General features: G+C 39.0%; 1 protein-coding gene across 5 annotated transcripts in view; it reads left to right on the forward strand.

Moving 5' to 3' along the window:
* Positions 1–1,481: 1,481 nt before the first annotated feature.
* UBE2W (ubiquitin conjugating enzyme E2 W) overlaps positions 1,482–23,523 on the forward strand; it is a 62,298-nt gene continuing 40,256 nt past the window's right edge. For 4 of the 5 annotated variants that reach the window (XR_003993516.2, XM_030499715.1, XM_030499707.1 and 1 more), the window contains exons 1-3: positions 1,488–1,584; positions 17,893–17,984; positions 20,956–21,058. Coding sequence is in view for 4 of the 5 variants with exons in the window: in XM_030499715.1 (XP_030355575.1) it covers positions 1,570–1,584; positions 17,893–17,984; positions 20,956–21,058 (210 nt within the window). In the remaining variant the exon portion in view is untranslated. Of the gene's footprint in view, positions 1,585–17,892; positions 17,985–20,955; positions 21,059–23,523 lie in introns of all 5 variants that reach the window. The other variant, XM_030499724.2, reaches the window with a different exon arrangement.

Here is a 23,523-nt window from a genome sequence, read left to right on the forward strand (position 1 = left end):
CCTGGTACGCTAGTCTCCTTTCCCACTCAAAAATCAACACATGCTCACTTCTGTCATCAGCAAATTCCCACAAACCCAAGAGGCTCGTTCCCTTCTGCAGCTACCTCACAGAGCAAGGGCGCTGGTGCTGCTGCCTTCTGTTCTTCCCTTTAAGCAAACCCCAGAAGCTGGTGTGCTCACTTTGACATTGGCAACACTGCTGACAATGGATACAAGTTGAAAGCTGATGCTGTGTTGTGCTGGGTTTTTGTCTTCCTCCAGTTAGCAGTTTTCAAAGTTGAGGATACATAAAAATATACCGGAAGCTGAAGCCGTAGGCTGAAGTAGTATCTTATGTCATGCTAAATAAAGTAGGCAGGCTTCCAGATGCACAATCCTTCCCCAGGTGTCTAAAATTAAAGAACCAGATTTCAAAAGTAAATACTAACTGAGACCAATTGTTTGATAACTTCATTGAATGTGTATAAATTAGGCCATGTCTGAAGGAAAAATCAGGTGCTGCCAATGGACCAGAGGGAACACAAGGCAATTCTTTAACATCATCACAAAGTGTGGGCATGAAGGGGCAGAGAAAGGTACTCCAATGTAGTTTTTTGAACATGAGCCAGAGTAGTGAGTAGATGGAGATTATAATGAAATGACCTATAAAATCAGTATCTTTATTAAACCCTTGGTATTACAAATCCACTAGGATTATGAGTTTTATAGGTTTATCTTTGGAAAAACATTTCGTATGTTTGAGGATCCCTTAGGTCTGAAATACTATAGCTGGAACAACTGCTTTATGACAAAGTGTTTCCACACGTTACTTAACTTATTGATTGCATGCAGGTCGCTTCTAGTGAACGGTACTTGTTTATTTTCACCTACACAGTTACCACAAAATCATCCGGTGCAAAGGATAGAGGATGTTCCAGTCCAGGAAAGGAAAACATAGACTCCAAAAATGCTCTCGCTTAAATACACCCATGCTAATTTAGTCACATTCACCACCGGACCACCAGTGCAGAAAAACCAGTCTATCTGAAGACCCGTGGCAGGGTACCACAGCGAAATGCCTCCCCCCACCAGAACCGTCCATCACCGCAAGCCGCAGACAGGCCTTCTCCCACAGCCCAGACAAACCCACAGAACGGCACGGCCGCCACCACCGACGCTCTTTAAACACTCCGGACTGCAGACCTAAAATCCTTCACAAAGAGACAGACCGGGCAGCGGGTCACCCCGCTCCCGCCCCGCGGCGGCGCTGACGGCCGGCGTCAACGCCCGCTCCGCCGCGGACACACAGGGCTCCCCCCCCGGCCCCAGGTGCTCTCCCCGCCGCCGGGCGAGCAGGGCACGGGCAGCACCGGGAGCAGCGATGGTCGCAGCGAGGGACCCCCCGGGCTCGAGGCAGCAGCACAACGCCGGCGGCCGCCCGCGCGCCGATGTCCCCACAGCCCTGCCCCTGCGCATGCGCGGCCGCTCTGGCCGGCGGCGCGGGCACGTGACCGGGGAGGGGACGGTCGCGCGGCGCTGCGTCTCCGTGGGCCCGGTCCGGCGGCGCAGAGGGGAGTGGGAGGATCCATCATGGCGTCCATGCAGGTGAGGAGCCTGCGGCGGAGCCGGGGCAGCGCCGGAGCCGGGGCAGCGCTGGGGCGCGGGGACCCAGCGGGAGCCCGGCGGCGGTGGGAACCCGGAGCCGGGAGGAGCTGTTCCTCTGGGCTTGTGTGTGGTGGTGCGCTCCGGAGACCAGTGCGGACGGAGCAGCCGCTGGGGCAACGGCTGAGGGGGGTCGGTTGCGCGGCGGCTCCGGCGCGGCAACGGGCATAGTGGGGCCGGCGGCCGGTCGGCGGGGCCGGTCGGGCAGGGCAGGGTGAGGTAGGGAAGGGCCGGCGCGGCGCTGGGATGGAGGTGAGACCCCTGGGGCAGGTTGTGAGGGGCGCGGCCGGGCCGCGGCTGCGGCGGGGGGTGGGGGGGGTTGAGGAGGGAGCCGCGAGTGAGGGCGGGCGGGGCAGGATGGCGCGCGGGCGGGGCGGCGGGGGTCGGAGCACGTCGAGGAGAGGTTTGGCAGCGATGTCCCCACTCCCTGGGGAGCTGAGGGGAAGGTGAAGGGGTCCCTCTCCCTTTAGTCTGGGCCTGAGGGGGGCATAGCTTCTCTGGCCGCCGCGGGAGGCGGCGGCTCGGACCCCTCCCTGGCGATGTGGCCGCAGCGTGGCGGGGGGGGAGGTCAGGGGCACCCGCCCGGTGCCACCGTGAGGACGGTGTCGAAGGATGTGACCAACAGCTCCATCTTCACAGGCGTTTCTGGGGTTACGGAGCTGTAATCCTCGGGCACAGCGGGGCCGGGGACACGATTGTCTCGTTCCAGACCCCGTGCCCATGTTGCCCGTGGGTTCCTCCTTCTCTCCGTAAAACGCGATTGTAGTGTGGTGTCAGACCTGTGGACAAATAATGCCTGTTTTTACTTGGTTGGATAGGGTTGCTGTAGGTACAGTAGCATGAAACATCCTGCTGCTTGACAGGTATTTCCAGCTGAATTATTTATTCATACCTTCTCTGAAGGAGTTCTTAAATAGTAGCTGCAGAAATTGCTCTGCAGGAATGGATCACTTTCTCTGGGTGCTGCTCTGAGTGGGTGGTGATTTATTATGACTGGGGCAGGAGAAAAGATAGCTGGGTTTTGTGGCAGTGGCCCTGTCTTTCATGATTTCACCTGTAACTGCACCGCTTTTCCTCAATTTCTTACAGTTTTCCATTTTGTTTCTAGACCGGATGATCTAGCACTCCTGTTTCCTTCCTCAAACTGCTGCTGCTTTTTGCTTTCTTGTTTTTGTTTTGGTTCAGTATAACACGTTTTGTCACTAGTAATGGAACAGCCCAGAAAGAGTGTACAAAATGAATGAAGTCAGTTTAATTGTCCTGATAGCTTGGATTTAGCATAGCTGAAGAGAATGAAGATGTCAGAGCATTGAACTTCATGGGGTAAAAATTCTGCTCATGAAGTTTAGAAGCATAAAAAACCGCATGGTGTGTCTTCCTGAGTTATTGAAATGAAACAAGATCGAGTACTTGAACATACTGTACAGAAGGTTCTTCATTTAGCAGTAGCTTAGACAGATAGTCTGATCTGCCTCCTTTTGTCGGCTCTATCTGGCAAATGCATTTTTGTAATGCTTTTCTAATGTTCATGCTTTAAGAAGCATAACTGCAATATAGAGGCAACAATTTATTAAGTGGTATATTTTACAAAACAGTTTGAAAACTATAGGGAAATGGTAGTTGTGAAACTTGAAGGAGGCGCTCTGTGGGACTTTGTAAACCTGTGCTGTCTTGCTGTCTCTGGCCTAGTAAATGACCTTCTACAGCTTGCTTCACCCTCATTCCTGTTGCTCCCTCTGTAAAGGGGAAATGTTGATTATAAATTAAATGAGGTTGTTTAGGATACATGAACGTCAAATGTTGCCTAAAAGAAAGAGGGTAGTACTCACTTCCTGAAAAGACTGCCATGGTAAGTCTGCTGTTGTAATTGCTTTCAGTTTAGAAATGCCAGCTGTAAGATAACATGTTTGGTTTTTTTTTTAGTGGTGTTCTGTTGTCTTTTGATGAGACATTCAAGGAAACTTAGAGGGTTTTTTGTCTGTATGTTGCAGGTTGTAGAATGTTCTGATGACTTTTTCCTGAGGTTAGGACACTACTGATTTAGTAATGTAGTTTAGCAAATTGGAAAAGGAATTGTCAGGTGGTTGTGTTGTTGGGTTTTGGCTTTTTTTATTATTGTTTTTTTAGTAGGCAGGAAGTGTAAATGAAAATTTAGTAATTGAACTGTAAAATTAGTAAGCTTCCAATAGCAGACACCTTTGCAGGTGAGCAAGGTTTCAAGGCCCTGAATTCTGCTATTAATTAACTTTTAAATCTTCAGTGTGAAAAACATTTACAAAGGAAACTGTTGTGTATAATTTTAAGGGTTTTTCAGTTCAGGATCATTTAGTTTATTATTATCAGTACTAACATTTAATATGTAAGTTGCCTGACATAAAAAGATGTCCTTTTTCTGATTATGTTCAGTGTTTTTTAAATACCCAGTGTTTAATTGAAATGTTTATGCTATCCATTGCACTCTCTAACTATACCAGTAGTCTATCACTGCACCTTATGGCCGTATTATTTCTATTTCTGATAAGAATTATATATTGAAACATTGAAGAAGTTTTAGTTACTTCTTAAACTGCTGTAATTTTATACAGCCACGTATGATGTCCCAGGTTAATTACATCTTATTTTTACAGATCCACCAAAATTTCTCTGATTAACTTAAAGCTAGAGTTACCTGTTCAGCATGTTCTAAATTTGCCTACAAGGAAGGTTTTGAAACTGTAACAGATCACCTCTTTTTGCCATTGTCACTGAACATGAACCTGAAGAGCTCCTGCGGTTCAGTTGATGCATAGTGATTTGTAAAACTTGTGAGTTTGAGCCTTTCTGTGTATCATTTAAATTTATGGTGATCTTTGTCTGTGTGGACATTCCTTAATGGTAGTTTTTTGTAATGCTTTTCTTCCGGAATAATAGAAGCCAATGGTGATGAGATCCTGTGTTTTGTTTTCTGACCACAGTGTTGCCCGAAGTAGTGGCTAATTTGCTACTGCTGGATTGGTTTAAACCTGGTTTGCATAACTTTAAATGGTAATTTTTTTCCTTGAAAAACAAACAAAACCCCGAAACAAAGCTTGAAGGAAAAGCATTTTTTTCAAGGTTTTTCCCAGAAAAACGCAAGCTTGTGCAATTTTTTTTTGGGGGGGAGGGGGGAACCAACCCAACAACAAAAAAGAAACCCAAAACACCACCACAAAAAAGCCCCACAAAAAAACCTCAAAACAGAAGCAAAACCCCAAACCCCAGAAATATTGTGAAAAGTTTTAAGTAGTGTAGAACAAGTGAATAGAATGGATTTGCCTTAGAAAATTCGGTATAACATCTTTAGTAATTTGAACTCTTAAAGCTACAGATAACATGGAAATGCAGCACATGCTGAAGAAATAATAAGCAATACAGTTGCTCTCAGAACAGCTGGAGAAACAGTCTGCATTAAGAATAGAAGCACGGGTAGAAAGTAGCACCAAGGAAGTTCAGTTGAAAATGCACGGAAAATACATCATTGCTATACAGAGTGTTAGATAATTAAGGCCTTTCCCTCAACCCACAGAATGTCAGCTATTTGCATCTTAAACTTGGAAGACTGACTTTATCTGTAATGCTGACATTGTAATTGCCATTGTTTTACCTTTCCCCTCCTTTCAGTTTTAATACCAGATAACTTTAAACTGTAATTTTTGATTGGACATCTTTAAACAGCTTTCACAAATACGTCCATGAGAACAGGTTTAGGTTTGCATTTTATTACCAGAATAACCTCTTGTCTTTTCTTTAAAGTTAGGCACGTGAGAGTTGTACATGTAGATATTTAAATCTGATTAAATAGAGCTACTGTAATTAGTGACACAACCAGCTTTAGTCAAGAGTGTAGAATGTCAGCCTTCACCATCCGTTTGTGTTATCGGGATTTTATTTTTCTTTGCCCTTGAAAACTGCCTGTGGGTGGGCTGCCATCAAAATACATGCACACATCAAAATCAAGTGCTACTTGAGAAGTCTTCTTCCAGCAATAGTTTTTCTAATGTATGTGTAAACAGGCATTTAATAAAATAATTGTGCTAGATGACAATGCAGAATTCATGTTATAATTTGAGATCTCCAGGAACTTTTATCACAAAACACAAGTCAGTAGCAATATAAAAGCTTCCCACAAGTTTCACCCTAATGTTTTCAACCAGTGGGGTAGGGGATGGGGAAAATGCGTTCAGGCCACTGACATCTCAAGAAAAATTACATACACTTTTGGTTAAACTTACTTGGTTCTATTCTTTATCTGCTCTTGGGTCTATTTTTTACCTGCTCTTCTAGTCTTAGTGGAAGTTCTATGTTTCCAGCTGTTCTCAGAACAATTACTTATTGCTTTATCTTCCTTTAATATTGTCAGCTTTTTTATTTAATAGTTTGGAAATAATTTTTTCTTTATTTGATTTGGCAGCTTTGTCCAGGGAAAAGTTCTAAATTATTTTTAATATATCTTCCAAAAAACCCCAACAAACCCAATCTTAAGTGAGAAAAGCTTTAGTCAACTGGAGCTTCAGTGATGATGCACATGTATTCTGTCCTGTGAAATGTCACAGTAAGCTATTTGTGTCGTTCAAAGAAAATATTTGAGAAATAAAAAGAAAATGAGTGGTTACTGTAACTATAGAATAAATTCTGGGATATAAACTCAGTGAAATTATTGCTAATTAGTAACAGCTTGAGGTATTTAGTGGTGCCATTGGTAAAATAGTGTTGAAGGTAAAAATTTCAATAATTTTTTAAACTGAAAATGCAAGTACCATGATTGAGACCAGAATGAGTGGAGAGTAAAAGCATTTCTTTTGTCCACTAAGAATTTGTTAGTCCTTTATGTAACCTTCAGTTATCAGTCTGTACTGATATGTGGTGTATTAGCTTTGGCATATAGCCAAGCTACAGTAAAATAAGATAAATGCAAAATTTATGGGTATTTTACCAAGATGAGTTAGTTCAATCTTGGTTTGTTGTGTTTTGTGGTTTGGTTTTTTTTTTTTTTTTTTTTAAATAAACTTTAAATCAGTTAAATATCAGGTGAAATTAAAAATTTAAAAGTCTTAAGTCAGTAAAGAGAAATAAAATAAAAGGTATGGCTTTAGGCCCTAAGAAGTCTCACTTGCTTGTTTTTGTATCTGCTTGCATAAACAGAATTTTGGGGAACACTTTGCTGTGCAGCAACTGCACAATTTTTGAGCTAGAATGGAAGAATTCACTTCTGAAAAAGAAAGCAGTGGTAGGCAAGTTTACTGAGACCAGTGTCCCTGAGTATTATCAGCCAACTTTTCTTCCAAATAGACCAACTATATAGCTAAAATACAGAAAAGCATGAATGCTTTCAAGCTGTCACGTTGCATGTTGGTATCTCATGAATACATGTATAGTTTAAATCACGAAAATAAAAGCATGGTTATTTATTGTAAAGAATAGTTATTCCATCTGATTGTTTACTTGGAGTTTGATGATGTACTTGCTCTTAGGCCTAGCTGTTTGAGCTCTGAGAAGGGGAGAAGACAAAACAATAGATTTGCAAAAGCCAGGGAATGTTGTCTTGTTAAGCTGCTCCCTTGGAAAGTTCTGTGAGTTTGTAATTACTAAGCTAAAGCAGCTTAGCTCAAACAACGTGTGAAACTTGGTGATCAAGCACTTTCTTTAATTGTTTGCTCAAATTCTACTGAGCTAAGGCTTTCAGACTAAAGGATCTTCACTGTAAATTATACAGGTATAATTTACCTGGTGAATACTCCCACAGATTTTGTGGTTAAATTACCCGTACTAAAACGAAAGAGAGAACGCACGACTTCCACTGAACTTAGCTGTAGTTACGACTGTGGTCAGCAAATACGAATGTGTTTGGTATTATCACCCTGTCTCTTACATAGCCTTGTTTTACAACTGAGAGACAAGCTTTCCAGCAGTTTACAGGCTGAAGTTTCCACTGGGGTAGAGGGGAAGAGGATACCAAAGGTCTCTCGCTCGGTACTTGGAGCCAGAAGTTTTGTGCATCTTGCACTGTTTTGAGGGGTTTTTGTCTGTTGAAGGGAGGAACAGATAATATTATCCATTGATTGAGTCCCATATAACTTCGTTTATTAAAAAAAGAAAGAAAAGAAAATAAGGTAACTAGGTTGAGTGAAAAGAGCCAGTAAGCAACCTTTTGTGGTAGGATGAAGGTCAGATAATGTGTCTTCTGCCTGCTTTCGATAGTTGAGGGCTTTCAGAAGGTATTCTGGAGTCTGTGCCAGCCTTTGCAGTTTTTTTCTTTGTTTTTCCTCTGAGGTCACCTTAATCACTGCAATGAAAAACAGATATATCAATCTGGGGTGGCAGGGAAAGATGGGAGAGAACCCATCATTTGCCTTCCTGGGAGCAGTAGTAATGTGTTAAAGGACAGAAGTTAACGGTGGTAGAGCAGGAATTGTGAGACAGCTTCTTTTTTTATAATTAATGCTCTGATTGATGCTACTAGCTATTCGTCCTTTCATACACAGTATTAAAAAATAATTGTTTCTCCTTGGGTGATTACAAATACAAAGTTGTTCATCTTTTTGTATTCAGCTTAATTAAAAATACTGCTTGGATCAGCCCCAGGAAGAAAATCCTTTATGTATGTCAATAGATGTTTACTAGAGTATAGCAAATATTGTCTCTAAAAGTCTGCCGAAATAAAATTCTTAATAGAATTTGATGTTACTTGTTCACATAGATTTATGTATTTCTTTTTGATTATAAATTGGTGGCCACTGATAAGAAGGAACAAGGAAACTGAATGGATTGAGGCTTCCTAAGTTAGGAATTCTCTCCCTGTCATATTTAGGGATACAGATTTGATGATGATTTAAATCTTATTACAGTTTGCATCTTCCAACATTTTGCCCCTTTCTTTCCAAAAGGTTTTTTGTCAGAATATAGCATTTTATCTTGCTTATCAACCGTTAGAATGACTTTTAAAAGGATGAGAAATTCCCTGGTAAACATATGGTTGCCCTCATTGTGCCAGCCTTTGCTATTATCTTAAATTCATTTCTTTAACTGAAGCCGTTCAAATAATGCCTGACTCTTGTCCTTTAAAGATAAAATCGTTTGTGTTTGATTTCTTAATACTGTGTGAGACTTGTGCTGGGTGTTGGTACATTTGAGGACTCCATTTATAAAGCAGATGACTAGCTGTCAGTCTCATTCTTTATTAGTGGATTTCACTTAATTTGCTTTAAAATGACAAGTTCATTCTAAAAAATTGGATTATCTGGCAAAAAGCTTTTCTGACAGTGGTGTACAGAGTGTTTTGTGTGTGTGTGGTTCTTGATTTATCTTTATACTGTAGTTCTGATTTCAGGTTGATCTTGTCTCTTAGTGAGTTTGTTAAGTATATTACTTTCTTTAGAAGAGGACTATGTTGTTTCCACTCAAATATCATAGAATATTTTGGAGCATGTGGAGATAATATTCTGTTACTGAACTGAGAAATCAACAATCCTTCCCCTCCAGTGCCTAACCTGATGAAATTTTTAAATGCTCAGAAGAACAAAAGATGAGTGGTAGAAACTTATTTGTAAGCAGCTAGTTAAAAGATTCATGTGTTGCCTTTTGGTTCTTTTATAAAGAGAGAGATGTACAAAATGCCTGTCATTTGGAACTTGAAGTATGGATTGGTCTGGGAGAATAATATTAGAACTGGGTTGCCAGATGTTAACATGTTTTATTAGAAATGAGGAGGAGGAGACTAATCTGCTTCTGCATTCTCAGTACAGATTGAAAACCTGATATTCAGCCAAAAATAGATAAAACTGAAAAACAATTCTTCAAATCCTGGTATTATTTTTTTGGACAGAGTATTTTGTGAAGCTGTGTTGTTGTGTGTCCTGCTGAAGCTTTAATTGGGCACATCCAGACAATTATCTTTCTTTCCTCCTCTGGGCCTTGATTAAAAGTTACCAGAAGAACTTTGATTAGGAATAAATCACACAGGATTGTGATAATCAAGTATCTGCATGGCTTGGGAGTTTGGCCAAATTATTTCTTCTGAGTTGTGGGATACGCTCTGCAGGGGCTTTCTTGAATGACCCGATTCATTAGGAAACAAAGGATTTTTTTAATCCGTTAGAACTTTCATCTCTTCTTTAGATTCTCTTAAGTAGCAAGGTCAACTGCAGCAGGTAGTTTTTTTTCTTAAATGTCACCATTTTTAGTCTTGTTTCTCTTCATTTTGTGGGCTTTTTGGTATTTAAAGTTAAGTTTCTTGTCAGAGTAGCAAGCAATCAGTTTCAGCAATACTCAAACTGTTTAAAATATTTTTTCTGTAGAGGAGTTGTGTTTGAAAAGCAGGACTGTTACTCAGTGTTTAGAACTTCATATTCTGGATTTGAGATACTTTTCAGTAGAAATGTGTGGATGGAAGAACCAAAATACTGAAAATAGAGTTGTTAGTGGTCTTACTCTCTCAGGCTAGTAGGTTGTACTAGCAGACTAGCAACAGCTTTGCTTTTGAATCAACATGGTGGTGTTGCAACAACACTGTTGTTACATCTTGCTAACAGTCCCTCCTGTTCTGGTACAAGGTTACCGTTTGTCTCCTGCATGCAAAAACTTCTTCAAAACAGAAAGGATGTTTTTTTGTGAAACATTTTGGGACTTGAATGGGGGAGGAGGTGACAGCCTATAGCTCATAAGTGAAATGTAAATTCTTTGCCAGGACTACTTCCTAGTACTGACAGCGTTCTTGTGCTAACAGAGTTTGTTGGCTACATTTATATCTTTGGGTGTGGAAGAGAATCATTGATAGTTACAGAAGAAATATTGTTAGGTCTCCCTAGGGTGCAGCTGCTTTAACAGCATAAAATGGAAGAGCGGAGCCCCTGTAGGATTAATTTTTAACTTTTAACTATATATGAGTTAGTTTTTCTTCCTCTTTGATCTCCAAGCCAGATTAAGATTTGACTTTACAGTGTCTAGGAAGGCTTGGCCTTGGCAGGCTACTCCTTTCTTACATCACAGCAACAAAGAGAAGGGGATTCAAGTATATGGAAATAGAAGGCTTCTAACAGAATTCAAGTGCAGATGTTTTGGGCACCGATGCTTTCTAGTCTGTGAAGTTGCTGTTCCATCTTTCAGTTTCTTATATCCTCCTGATGCTACCTAACTGAGCAGGACTAGTAAAAGTCCCTACCACTCCAGGTGAAAAGGCCGCTGCATTCCAGCTTAATCGCCCATCTCAGCTTTTTTTAGTGGTAAAAGAAGGTGTGGTGGTGGAACATTTCCTCCAACAGAAATGAGCGGAAGCTGTTTGCCCATTTTCGACGTTTTGTTCTACTGGTAGATTTCTGCTCTACTGTTAGAGAAAAATAGCTTTTTCCCCAGCAGTTTTCTGACAGATTCTTACCATTGCTCTTAATATATCCTGCCTTGTATTGAATCTGCTGGTTGCTTAATCAGCTCAGCTTTTCTCTCTTCCTTTCTTTCTAAAAAGAAAAGGTAAGTCTCTAGAATAAGACTTTCAAGTCTATATTAAGGGTTGTTCATCATAGGTGAAATATTTGACTAAGATAGCTTATTATTTATTTTACCCATTTAAGTTCTTACCCATTTAAGACACTGTATATTTTGTACAGAATTTCTTGAAACAACACAAAGTGGAATATTCACGAATTGCAAAGATAGGACAGTTGAATATACGCATTGATCTTTCCTCAATGTTATTTTCTTTGTATAATTCACCTTCATTAAAGTTCATAGTTTCAGCTCTGAGGAGATAATAAGTCAGGAGTATGGTCAAACTTGATTGGATTATGGCGTTGATATTTTACTGCTAATCACCAGAGCCAGTGTAGCAGTGTATGCATGCTTTGCCCACTCCAGTTATGAAGCATAGTACATTAATTGAAACAATATTCATTGTCTGTCTTAGTTGCCCTCAGCTATATGTACATAATCCATACTTGGTAGTGACTCTTATAGCTAAGGGTGCCTTGCTTTTTCACTGTAGACATGTTTTTGTTTGCATATAACTTTGTTAAACTTCAACTCGCTAGGCTCTAGTTTTCCAAGGGAGGGGCAAAGCTGATGTAAGAGTTCTGGCAGTGGGATTAGAACTGGAAATAGACACCTGATACTGTGATACTCCTTTTTAAAGACATTGAGAAAGGCATGTAAAAATTGCCTACAAGAGCCTGGTAAGTTTTCATTGTGAGGGAGGAAAATACCTTTGACCTGTACTGTTGCATCTTGGGGGATTGTGGTTAAAGTCTGTCTATTTGTCTGTCCATGGGTACGATACTTGTTTTTGGTTGAATCAGAAAATGATCCCTGGTTTTGGGGAATGTGATGGTGATATTGTCATATGCTTTAGGAATATAGGTTATTGCCTTTTGAGGTACTCAACAGGGACAAAGAGACCAGTGAAATAATTTTGTATTTGTTAGTAAGCATTTATGTGATATATAACATCTAACTCAATGGTGCACAGCAGCTCAACTATCTGATCATAGAAGATGCATTCAGAAATACTCATGTTGCCAACTTCCAAATCTCCTCCTGTCCTAAATTGCTACCCTCTTCCCCATTTCACATATTGCATCTTTTTGTATGCTTCTACCCTGCCTTCTGCTTCTTTATATGATTCACCAGGAATCAACACAAGTGAGAATTCAGTGGTGGCATTTGAGAACTGGTTACCACACCAGTTCCACAGGTGGCCAAGTAAGATGTGTGTCAGTTTGGAGAAAGAGCATGTATTTTTGCTTAGTAAAGGTGCTAGAAGCTATTGGCTTCAGAGATATGTTTAACTGGAACCATGATGGACATTGGGTGCTGGCTGTAAGGATTGAAATGATAGAGGTTGTTGTGAACCGTCTTGGGAGCCAGCAGGAATTTTACTCCTCTGGCACCAGTTAATTTTTTTGCTCTTTGCTCCATATGCTTGGAGAAGTCTTATGAGCTGGACGCTTTAGAAAATCTGTGGAGGATAACTGAAGAGGTCGCACAAATCCGGTTTGACAGAATTAGCAACAGAATACAAGCCATTGCTATGTCAGTCATGTCTCAACTACTGGCATAACCTTTCTTTTGGAATGGCTGTTTGGATCACTGTTAAGCTGTGTTCTTTGATTTCATCCTTGAGTCATCCTTTCCTGCAGAGGTAGGTGAATCAAGTAATCTTGGTTTCAAAGACTTTCACCTTTTTGAAAATACTTGTGTAAACTACTGGTTATGTCACTACTCTTTGCCTTTTGCAGCTGGTTATTTCTTTAGGTGAAGGACTGTGGTGCTATCCAGTCTTGGGTTTCTGAGCTTCCTACTCTGGTGTTCTGTTTCCCTCTAGATAGTGAATTGGTGTTTCAAATTAAGATTGCCTGTGCATCCTTCATTTATCCCCCTTTACATAAATAACTCCATGATTGCAGTCTGTGTTTTCTTTTGCAGTCTCTTTAAATAGAAAGTGGACAAGCAGGAAGGGAGCTTCTGTATGAAATCTTATGATGGGTTAGCAGAAATGTTGGAAAGATGGTCTTGTGATATGAAAAGAACAGTACAGCCAGCACAGCTCCCAAGAGCATATCAGCGTATAGAAAACATCTGTTTGGAGGTTATTGTGGAAGTGAGTAGCTGCACTAGCTTACATATTGATTTAAAGGGGCTGGTTAAGAGGCCAAAAGCAACTTGAGTATGTGATGAAAAGAAAGGTATTCTTGGTTTGTGCTAAGAAAAAAACCAAAACCAGTAATGGTATTGACTTCAGATATGCATGTCTCAGGATAGGCTGGAGATATGTAAATACAGAAGGACTCCTGATTATAAATAGTGTTGAAGAGATAAAAGTTCCCAGAAGAAAATACAAATTTACAGTGGCAAGCTGTCACAATATGGAAAAAAAATAAATGGGAATAATAGTAAAAGTCCGTATGGCTACAGGAGGAGCTATTTCATGACTTGAAGACTTCGTACAGAACAGAAAACTGAAAATAAGTAATTACTGCTAAAGCTAAGTATGAAAGGAAGGGACAAGCATGTAAGAGTGAAATCTACCCATTATTCACTGTTTTAAATTATCAGATTTGAAAAGCATTAAGAAAGGTTTTTGTAAATCACTAGAAAGATGAAGAAAGGGATGAGCCTGTGAATAGAAATGCAAAAAATACATGACGCAGTTAAATTAACAACAAATCATGCCAAATAAAAAGGACAGAGCTTAAATGTGTATAAATAGCAATAGCAGCCTGAGCAAGAGAACAAAGTGACATGAACTACTGTTGCAGGGTATGAATCTGGAAACTGCAGCAAAAATAGAAGTATGGCAGGGGTAGGAGGAAAGCATTGACAACTGGAACAGTACTACTGCAAAATATGCGTCGTACTAGGAGGATAGAAATGAAGGGAACATTTGCAGGATAGTACTAATCATAACAGTGCTATAGATAAACAATAATGTGTGTTTAAAAAAAGATCACTTGAGTCAAAACCACTTTGTTTTGCTTTTCATTTTTCTATACTAGGTTTATGAATTTATAATAGTCTTCCACTCTCAGGCTGAAATGTGAACAAAGGTCTTGGGAGCGCCTTTAGGTAGCTTTTTCTTGAAAATGTATTGTGACACTAATCATCAGGTACCTTAGTGGAAATAGGAGACAAATGCCACTGTGGCTGATGATGTAGATTTTCCCAGCTGATGTAGCTGACTGGTTCTATATAGCTCCCTCCTCCCCCCCAAAAGTCAGAAAATCAAGATGATCTGGGCGTTTGGTTCCATCAAGCTGAGTGGACTTACCAGAGGTTATTTTGAGGGCAGTCTGCAGTGGCTTGAAAGAATTATGTGTTTAGTTGAGTGGATACTGGGGAAGGAGAAAAGGAAGTTGAAAGAAGTATAAGAATTCTCTATCCATGAAGAATAAGAGAAGTAATCTGACATAATTTATTCAACTCACCTAGATCTCTTACTGTGAAGAAAATTCTTTGAGTTATAAAAGCAAGAGATAGTGATGTGGAAAATGTTAAAGGCTTTTAAAGACAAAGATATTTTAAGAAGTTTTGATCCATGCCTGTGTGAGGAAGATGGAGAGGTATCTTCAAGTCCAAAGGTTATAAAACTCTACAAACAAGACAGTTAAAATTGTCTGAAAAGTGTGAATCCATTATACTTTGTCCTGCTATGTAAGTTGCTGCTAATTCTCAAGAACTTGTGCTAGAGAATGTTTTCTGTATTCATGGCTGTCAAATACAAGGCAGGCTTTTCACCCTCTGAAACTGTTCCTTTTCAAATGCTTAATTTCAGAAATTTACAGTTGCAGCGTGCCTTTTGTACGTAACCTGTGTGGGCTTGGTATATCAGAGTCATGTTTCTTGAAAAGTACATAACTGGCTTATCTTGAAGCTAAGAGTGCATGTTTCTGGATTTGTGCATTGTGGTGCAGTAGTCTTTAGACTTAGTGTTACTCTGAGAAAATCAATGTTCTTTGTACCTCTTTGGTTAGCTAGTACAAATATTGTTAAACACTGGAATTCAAGTTGTTGTGTTTAAACTTGAGATCTTTTCTGTATTACTGTGGTAACCAGGAGCTCAATTTCCTAATTAAACTCTATGAATCTGGTCTGCAAGGGCTTCATTCAAGAGACTTTTTTTTATATTTTTTTTTTTTTAATTTAAACTAGATTTGGCTCCTGATAATCCAGTTTTGTGTATTAATGAGACACAACCTGAGACAGATTATTTTAAATCATGGTAAGGGAGAGAGGAAGAAAAAATACTTCCTTATAATATCTTTGGAAAGTATCTTCCAAATTTTCCCAGGCTGTGTGTGTAGGCATGTAGCCAGCAGCTCAAGGAAAGTGATTCTTCCCCTCTCATTGGCATTGAGACAAAATCTGGGGTACTGTCTTTAGGGAGCCCTGGTACAAGAAAGATACTGATGTGCAGGAGGAAGTCCAACAGATGCCCACCAAGATGGTGTGGGGCTGAACTACATGATGTACAAGGAGGGGCTGACTGGGTTTCTTAAACGTTCGGAAGAGAAGGCAAAGGGAAGGTTTTGCTGATGCTTACAGCAACCTCCTGGGAGGGTGTTGGGAAAAATGGAGCCACAGTGGGAATACAAGGGGTAACAGACACAAATTGGAACATGAGGTAGTCCAGTAAGATACAAAAGAAACATTTTATACCTTGAGAGTAGTCAGACGCTGGAAAGCATTGACCAGAGAGGTTGATTAAAATGCAGTTTTCTAAACACTAACCCCTCTCTTAAAACAATTTTTCAGTATTGGAATTAATTCTTGTTAGTAGGCTGTGATGCCCTCTACAATTTTTTGCAGTTGCTGTAGAGTACTCTTGAGCATCTTCTGGAAAAGGTCTGCAGGCAGCTATTTTATAGTCTGCAGAAGTAATTGAGCTGATGCTTGGTGGAAGAAATCTTGAAAATGTCTGGCAAAAGCCTATTAAAAACACCCAGCTATGTTGTCAGATAAGGTATGATTAACTTGTATGGCATGGTTAATGGAATAGTAGAATGTTGTAAAATAGATGGTATATTTTATTATTCCAGTTGGAGAAAACCCAAATAAGGACTTGTATTCCCAAAAGTATCACATCTTAAATGTGTATCTTTGGTCCAGTAGAAGTAATTCTCTTTGTGTGAAGACTTTGCCTTGCTTCTGTCTTGAGGTGGCTAGAGTGATACTTACGAAATCTTTACAAGCATTTTCCCCCTTGAACTGTAAAACAGTTTCAGAGTTCCTGTCATTGTGGGGATGGGAGAAATCTAGGAATTTATTATAAAATTGTATTTTTGCCATATAATTTCAAGGGAAGTTATCCAAGATAGTCAGTATGGCTGGAGAGAACAAAAAAAAAAAGGTTCGTGTCATCTCTAATAGCAGTTGTTGGTCTTCTGTCCTGATTGCCTGCAATTATGGGGTGAGATCCTCTTTGTTTGGAGTGTGTGTTTGCTTAATTGCTTGAAAATAAAAGACTTAAAAGTGTTTGTCTGGGTTCAAGGTAAGGACTTCAAAAAGTGAAGCCCAAAGCAAGTTTTCAGGGGTGCTTGGTAGAGATAGAAGGTTATTTCAAAATGTAAACTGTGAATGTGTAAGGACCTTTTCTTTAGGAGTTGTGTGTCTGAATTTATTGTAGTTCTATTTCAAAGATATTAATGAGATCCTAGATCACTTCTGTGTTGACAAATGAACTCGTTATTTTCCCTTGTGCGTGTTTTTTAAGTTCTACTAGGCACAAGAAAAGTTGTTTGTAAAATCAGTAAGGAACAGCTACAAGCTCATGATAAACCTAATTTAAAAAAATTGTTTGTTGAGTCAACATTAGGTATTAAACTCCCAAACAAGGTCATTTTGAATAGTAGGGTGATGGAAGTGGACCGGTAGGCGGTAAATCTTAAAATTGTTGGCAGGAAAAAGGAGAAGAAATGAAAAAGCCTTGAACTTTCTGTTATGTGTCTTGGAAATGATAAAATATATTGCATAACTATTTATATGGAGAAAAAACACCGAAAGCAGTGCCACTGATAGCACTTCACAGAGGTTGCATTTCCCTTGCTCCAGAGGTTGTAAGAAACAGTTCCGGTAGTTGTGATAAAAGCAGCTGGTTGCAGTTACCTATTTATCCATGCCAAAATAGGTAGGAATTACCTGAGCTACTGGTATTTCTAAATACTACGACTGTGTGTTCTAAGGTGCAGTTACTATAAAGCTGTAGTATAGTTTGTGTTCTTCCAGTCACATAGTCTTGTTTTAGCTTTGTGTTGTGTCCTCCGAGATGACTTGAGACAAGACAAAGGCTTGCACAGGTGCCAGATAGAAGTGTCTTAAATTACTTAGAGGAGGAAGAGTTGTTAAAATCTTGGAGAATTAATTGTAAATCTGATGCTGCCAGGGGAATATGAAATGTTTGCTGCTAGGTGTAGAGCTCTGATGGACATCTTTGTATTATGACAAAATTCCGGATACCTCTGTGTATTTCATAACACAACAGTTCTTCACTTAGCAGCGTTGCAGATGCAAGTGCCGCTGCGTTTTACCAAAACAGTAAGTTTAAGGCCTGTGGCTTTTTTTGCCTGTGACTTTTCACTTTAATTTCTGGGACAAGTAGTCTTCCCTCTTTCTCATGTTTCAATTTCACTTTGTATTTAAGTTTTCAAATAAAACTCCTTTTACCTTTCAATAATTGATGCAGTGTACTTTAGTGTGCATGTTTATTGTAGAACTTTATTTAATATTTCAAATATTTATACAATTTCTTTATAGAAACGATTACAAAAAGAACTATTGGCATTGCAAAATGATCCACCTCCAGGAATGACTCTAAATGAAAAGAGTGTACAAAATTCAATTACACAGTAAGTATATACACTGTTTTATTTTTGCTATCAAGCTGAAAAGCATAAGTAATGAGAAGTTCTCTGCAGGTCACTTCCACCACTTTTTTCAAGTAACATTCTGAATTTTGTTTTTAGTCTAGGGAGTAGACTAAAAGACATGGTTCTGCTTAATGAGTATTTTGCAGTAATGTGCTGGACACTCTCAGGAACCGAATAGTGAATTCATTAATTTTTTATTAGGCATTTAGTGTCTAACAAAATGTCAATTGGTAAAAGCTTCTGCATATTTTAGAATAAAATAATTTAACAATCTCTCGTAACTACAAACCTCTGAAGCCCCTCTAGATTTATTGAAATAATGGAGTAGCTGGTTCAGAGTTTCTGCATTATTTTTGTTAAGTACATTTTGTAGCTGTTAATTTCCATTACCTTTTTGCTCTAAAGCAAGTGGAGGGAACTTCTTAAAGAGCAGAGTTATCCAAGAACATTCGTTTGCACTTTGCTCCCTGCTGTATTTTTTTTCTGTGATTAGCAGAACAGAGAGAATAACACTGTTAAATATTCTGTGTTGTATCCATTGGAATGGACAGGGGATGTGCCTGGTATTAATTTAAATTTTTTTAATTGACTGCAGTTCAAAAGATTCAGACTGTGTTGACCTTTCTTTTAAATAATTTTCTTAGTTTAATTTTAGATAAATGTTTAAAAAAATCCTTAGCAGATGTAAATGTGAGTACGAATAGCAGGCCGTATGTTCTGTACTATTGATTGATGGATTGACTTAAAAACGTAACATAGAGCTGACTTCTGATGGTGCTTCCCCTCTGCATTTTTGGAGGTGGCACTCAGACCATGTACATGAGACTTTTCTGAGCCTTGTATGTACTGAGGTAAATGCTGCTATTGCTTTTTAAATGCTGCTGATTTTTGTGATACTTCATGCAGATGAATATGACTAAAACAAGAAAGGACTCAGTCTCGTATTGCAAGTGTTTTTCACTCATTTAAACAGATGAGTTTACACGGAAATAGCAAGTTTACAGCAGATGAATGCAAAAGAGAAAAAAGTCTGGTGGTATTTTTTTTGTTTGTCTTTTTTCTGTTCCCAGAATACTACCTCATTATGTACAATTTTTATACCTTGAAAATAAAAACTTCCTGTTTACTGTCATGCTAGATTTTGGAATTGTCACTGTTTAGAAGCTTCCTGTCTCAATAACATTGTATTTTTTCTCTTTGAGGGTTTTTGGTGCCAAGGAGCATGTTCTGAGCTAATTAATCAAGTTGCAGTTTGAACTGGTGCAGTAAAGATTTGTGTAGCAATGCTGGTTGGGTTTGAAAGGTGTTGAATAAAATAACTGGATCCCATCGTGTGACTGGGTCATTTGAAACGTTAAGCAATCATCTGTTTTACATACACAAGGATTAGAAATATGAGATGGCTAAACCATAAAGCACACAGGAAAGATGGGTTCTGGTGATTCCTTGACCATAAAAGGAGAAAAGTTCAGGCAGAGTTATCTTCTACTTAGTGAGTGAAACTATTTTAAAAACTTGGAAGTGGAGGTTCTGGATCACAAGGAACAATAAAACTGAAGAGTGTTGGTCCACCATGTGTATAAATGCAAAAGCAGAAGGTATAAGAAGAGAGAAGTGGTCTGGAGTACAGATAGATGAAATCGCAAAACTAAAATATGGAACACTAGCACAGCTATCACCATGCTGCTGTTGAAGATGCATTTCTGCTGAAGAGTGTGACAGCTGGCAGTTCAGTAGAGAAGCAATTTCTCTTAAAAAAAAACCAAACAAAACAAAACAAAAAAACCCACAACCAAAAAGCAAGCAACCAACCAAAAGAATAATAGGGGAAGATAAAAAATGTGCATGGCTTAAATACACGGGGAGAGTGTATATGACAGGAGGATGGAGAGGTTGGGAATAGGATCATCAGGACTGCCAGCTGGAGGAGATGTCAGCTTTTCTGAACACGTTGCTGTTCTGAAAATCTCAGCTGCCTCACTTGAGACTGATGTTAATGTTATCTGAGTCTCTTGCTGAATCTTCACCTTGTCATGTTGCTCGAACGTATAAAAATTAATCAAGGGTGAAAGACAAAACCGGGAAGTGATGCTGCAAAGGATGGTATTAAGTGATCAACAATAGAAGAAATGACAGAAGCTAGATAGCAGGGTGCTGCTATATGTGTTGAACAATATGCATCTATTTTTGACTGGATTAAAAAACACCCATCAATCCTACCCAAAACCAGTAACCCCCCCCCAAGCATCTCCACCTGTCAGCAACTTACTTGCTGTTATGATGGAAGGAGAAAATCAAAGGAAAATGAATACTGTGATATGTTGAGGTATTGTCTTTATTATAGTTGCAAATTATCCATTTTGTTTTGTTTTTAATTTTCTGTGACCTTTTTCTTTCTATACTATTAATTTTTCTGGTTTTGGTTCCATTACCTGTCAGGTTATATACCACTTAATTTCTGATTTTTTCACAGATGCAAGAGTAGCATTGCCCTTCCCCCTTGGATGCAGATTTTCTTCTAATAAACGGTATTGATGATTTCCTTTACAGAAAAGTAGAACAACATGAAAAAGAACACATACTAGTTTGTTTCCTCCAGGCCTATTTTTGTGTAGGAGTGAACTGTAACAGTAAATAAATAGTAAACTCTATTGTTTCAGCTTTGTTGTCTCACATTAACAGGCATTATTTTGGGAACTGATCGTTCAGTGTTGAGTTCAAGTCATAATTACTTGTATAATTTACAGCACTATATTAAATGCCTGTATGTAAGATACAAAGCTTGTTTCTTTCAAATGTAGGCTTGCTATGTTACTCACCTTTGTGGTTGTTATGATACTAATGGAGATTTGGCTGTGGTTGGTAATCGATTGGATTACTCCTGTGCTCCAGGAAGAAAACTGTAATTTGTCAGTCCGCAATACTAACAATATTTTTTCGCATTCTTTAGGTGGATTGTAGACATGGAAGGTGCTCCAGGAACACTATATGAAGGGGAAAAATTTCAGCTTCTATTTAAGTTCAGTAGTCGGTATCCTTTTGACTCGCCTCAGGTAACCTGCTTTCTTCCTTTCTGCTTAATGCTACCTCTAGGTTATAGCTGCCTGACATGTGCTGAATATAAATATCATCCACATATCCTGATATGAGATTTAGTTACTTTAGTTTGTATGAAACACATTGTGCAGTTGCTTTTTCTTTTAAAAATGACTCTGCAGTGAAGTATAATGTTGTGACAGTTTACTTGATTTCATAGGAGATGAAAGAGCAGTGTAAATTGAAGGCTTCTTTGAGATTGATAGTCATATGTTACAAAAGAGCAACACAGGGTAAAGTAGGAAGATACGGTTGAACCGTACAGGAGCAAAGTAAACAACAAACTGCTTTTTCATCCCCTCTTTTTTTTGCTCCAGCTTCTATTTTTTTGATTATTATTTTTTTTTCCCCTAGTTTGTTTTTAAGCCTCTTTCATCTTCTCTGCTGGCATTGTTAATACATCTGGAGAGATACTGTGCTTGTGGTACGGATTCTCATAGATACGTGACATGTCTATGAATGGCCTGCAAATCTAGTGGTCATAACTGAGCTGTGAGATACTGTTGTTTTCACAGCAGCGTAAAGAACGGAAGTGGCAGCAATACTACTAGGCTGCAGAATGAGCTTTGCACATTCATCCCTCCATTACCTGGGGGAAATACTACAAAACATGGCTGGCAAGAGTAGTGTTCAGCTATCAGCCCTGCTGTTCTGAAAAAGGAAGAAGAAAAGCAAGGGTGCCTCAGTTCTTGACCTGTGTTTCAGCTCAGAGTTCCAAGAATGATCTCTGACACTTCTCATTGGTGTTGAAACTGAAGCACAGAGCTGTGAAAGACATAAACATTACATATTTGTAGGAACTGTGATAAAAACTAGAATGCTGACATTTAAATCTTAGGTTTTAAAGAACAAACTGTCCACCTGTGCTTCTGCACCTCATGGGGTTTGCAGTGAGCTGCTCATAGGTAATCAACAACAGTGTAGCCACTTTCATTTGGTTTCAGGTAGGTACTGTTTGTACTCATTACCTGATCTGTGCATTTGGATCTGTGCAATTTACTGTAAAGCAACAAATTAGATCTGTACATATACAATGACTCTTAGCACAGAAAACAATTAGGAATTTAAGTTCCTGATACTTGATTGTTATAGACAATTTTATAAAAATGCTGCTGTGCGGTAAGTTCATTCTATATGACACACTTCTGGGTCATAATTCTTCTCCTGCAAATCTGCTTACTGTGAATTGACAGTTTACTCTTCTGCTGCTTAATCACTTGGTGGTTTTCTGCCTTTAAATGTATGTTGTCTGTCATAGCGTGCATGCTTTTACTTGCCTAATATGCTTAGTTCTGGTTTTCCTATAAAAGGAAGACATTAGTTAAAGTGAAATATATTACTGGTTTATGAAGGTAAGCTCTTCAGTGCTTAAGAAATACCAGTTTAAAGACTTACGGAAGATCATTCTGCATCCAGTTTTTCTGCTGTCTTAGAAATCCATCTGCCATTTGCCAAATAGGTGTTAAGCTCTTTGGTTTCAGTTTCCTACATGATGAAGATGTTGATGCTTACTTGTAGTCAGTGGTGAGGTGGGTGTGTTGTGTACACGTATACATATTTGTACACATACATATATCTATATAACTTAGGAAACACTTAAGAGGCTCCTGAGTATTATGTGTATGAGTGGTAGAGATTTATTATGTTGTTGCATAAAAGATGATAGTGGTTATGTTGGGTAATGAGCTCAGGAGGATAAATGCTGCTACAAAGTTTTTAATCCATTTCCCTTGGTCCTGAGCCAGCTATGCGTTTGACAGAAACTTGGTGTAAGAGCAATAGTTGACAGTATTGCTTTTCTAACCTTTTTTTGACTGCGATATTATCTTTTATTAGAGCAGAGTTAAGGTTCTAAATGCTGTTCTTCCATATTTGTCTATGTCAAAAATATATATTTCATTTGAAATAATGATCTAAAAATATTCTCTATAAGGTAACATACTTTGGATGTACAAATCTTTTATAGTTAATAGGATTGATGTGTTTTATTAGTTAAGCCGGAGCCTGGATGAGTTGTCCAGAACTTAATTTCTGTTGTGCCCAGGATTATAGAAATATTCCTTTGTGAATCTCATTGTGTTTCCTGGTATATAACATTGTGGCTTATGAAATCATCCAGTGTTTTGGCTAGGCAACTGTATTCCTTAGGACATGAAAGACTGAAGCTGCAAGATATGAAAAGTTTCTTTGATGTCTTTACACTGCTACCTTTGCATTTTTCTATGCTGTATAAATCTCCATATAAAAAAAAGCCCTACACTTAACCATGTTTAACACAATTTTCACTAGCCATTTAGGCTCCCATTGTCTTATTTTACATTTCAATTAATAGCTTCCAAAAATGAATGAACCTAACATGATAAAGTGTATTATTTAGTGTAAGTGAAAATGGCAGATCCACTTCTTAAACAAGATACTATTG

This window comes from Strigops habroptila, chromosome 1, assembly GCF_004027225.2.
Source record: "Strigops habroptila isolate Jane chromosome 1, bStrHab1.2.pri, whole genome shotgun sequence".
NCBI classification, from domain to species: domain Eukaryota; kingdom Metazoa; phylum Chordata; class Aves; order Psittaciformes; family Psittacidae; genus Strigops; species Strigops habroptila.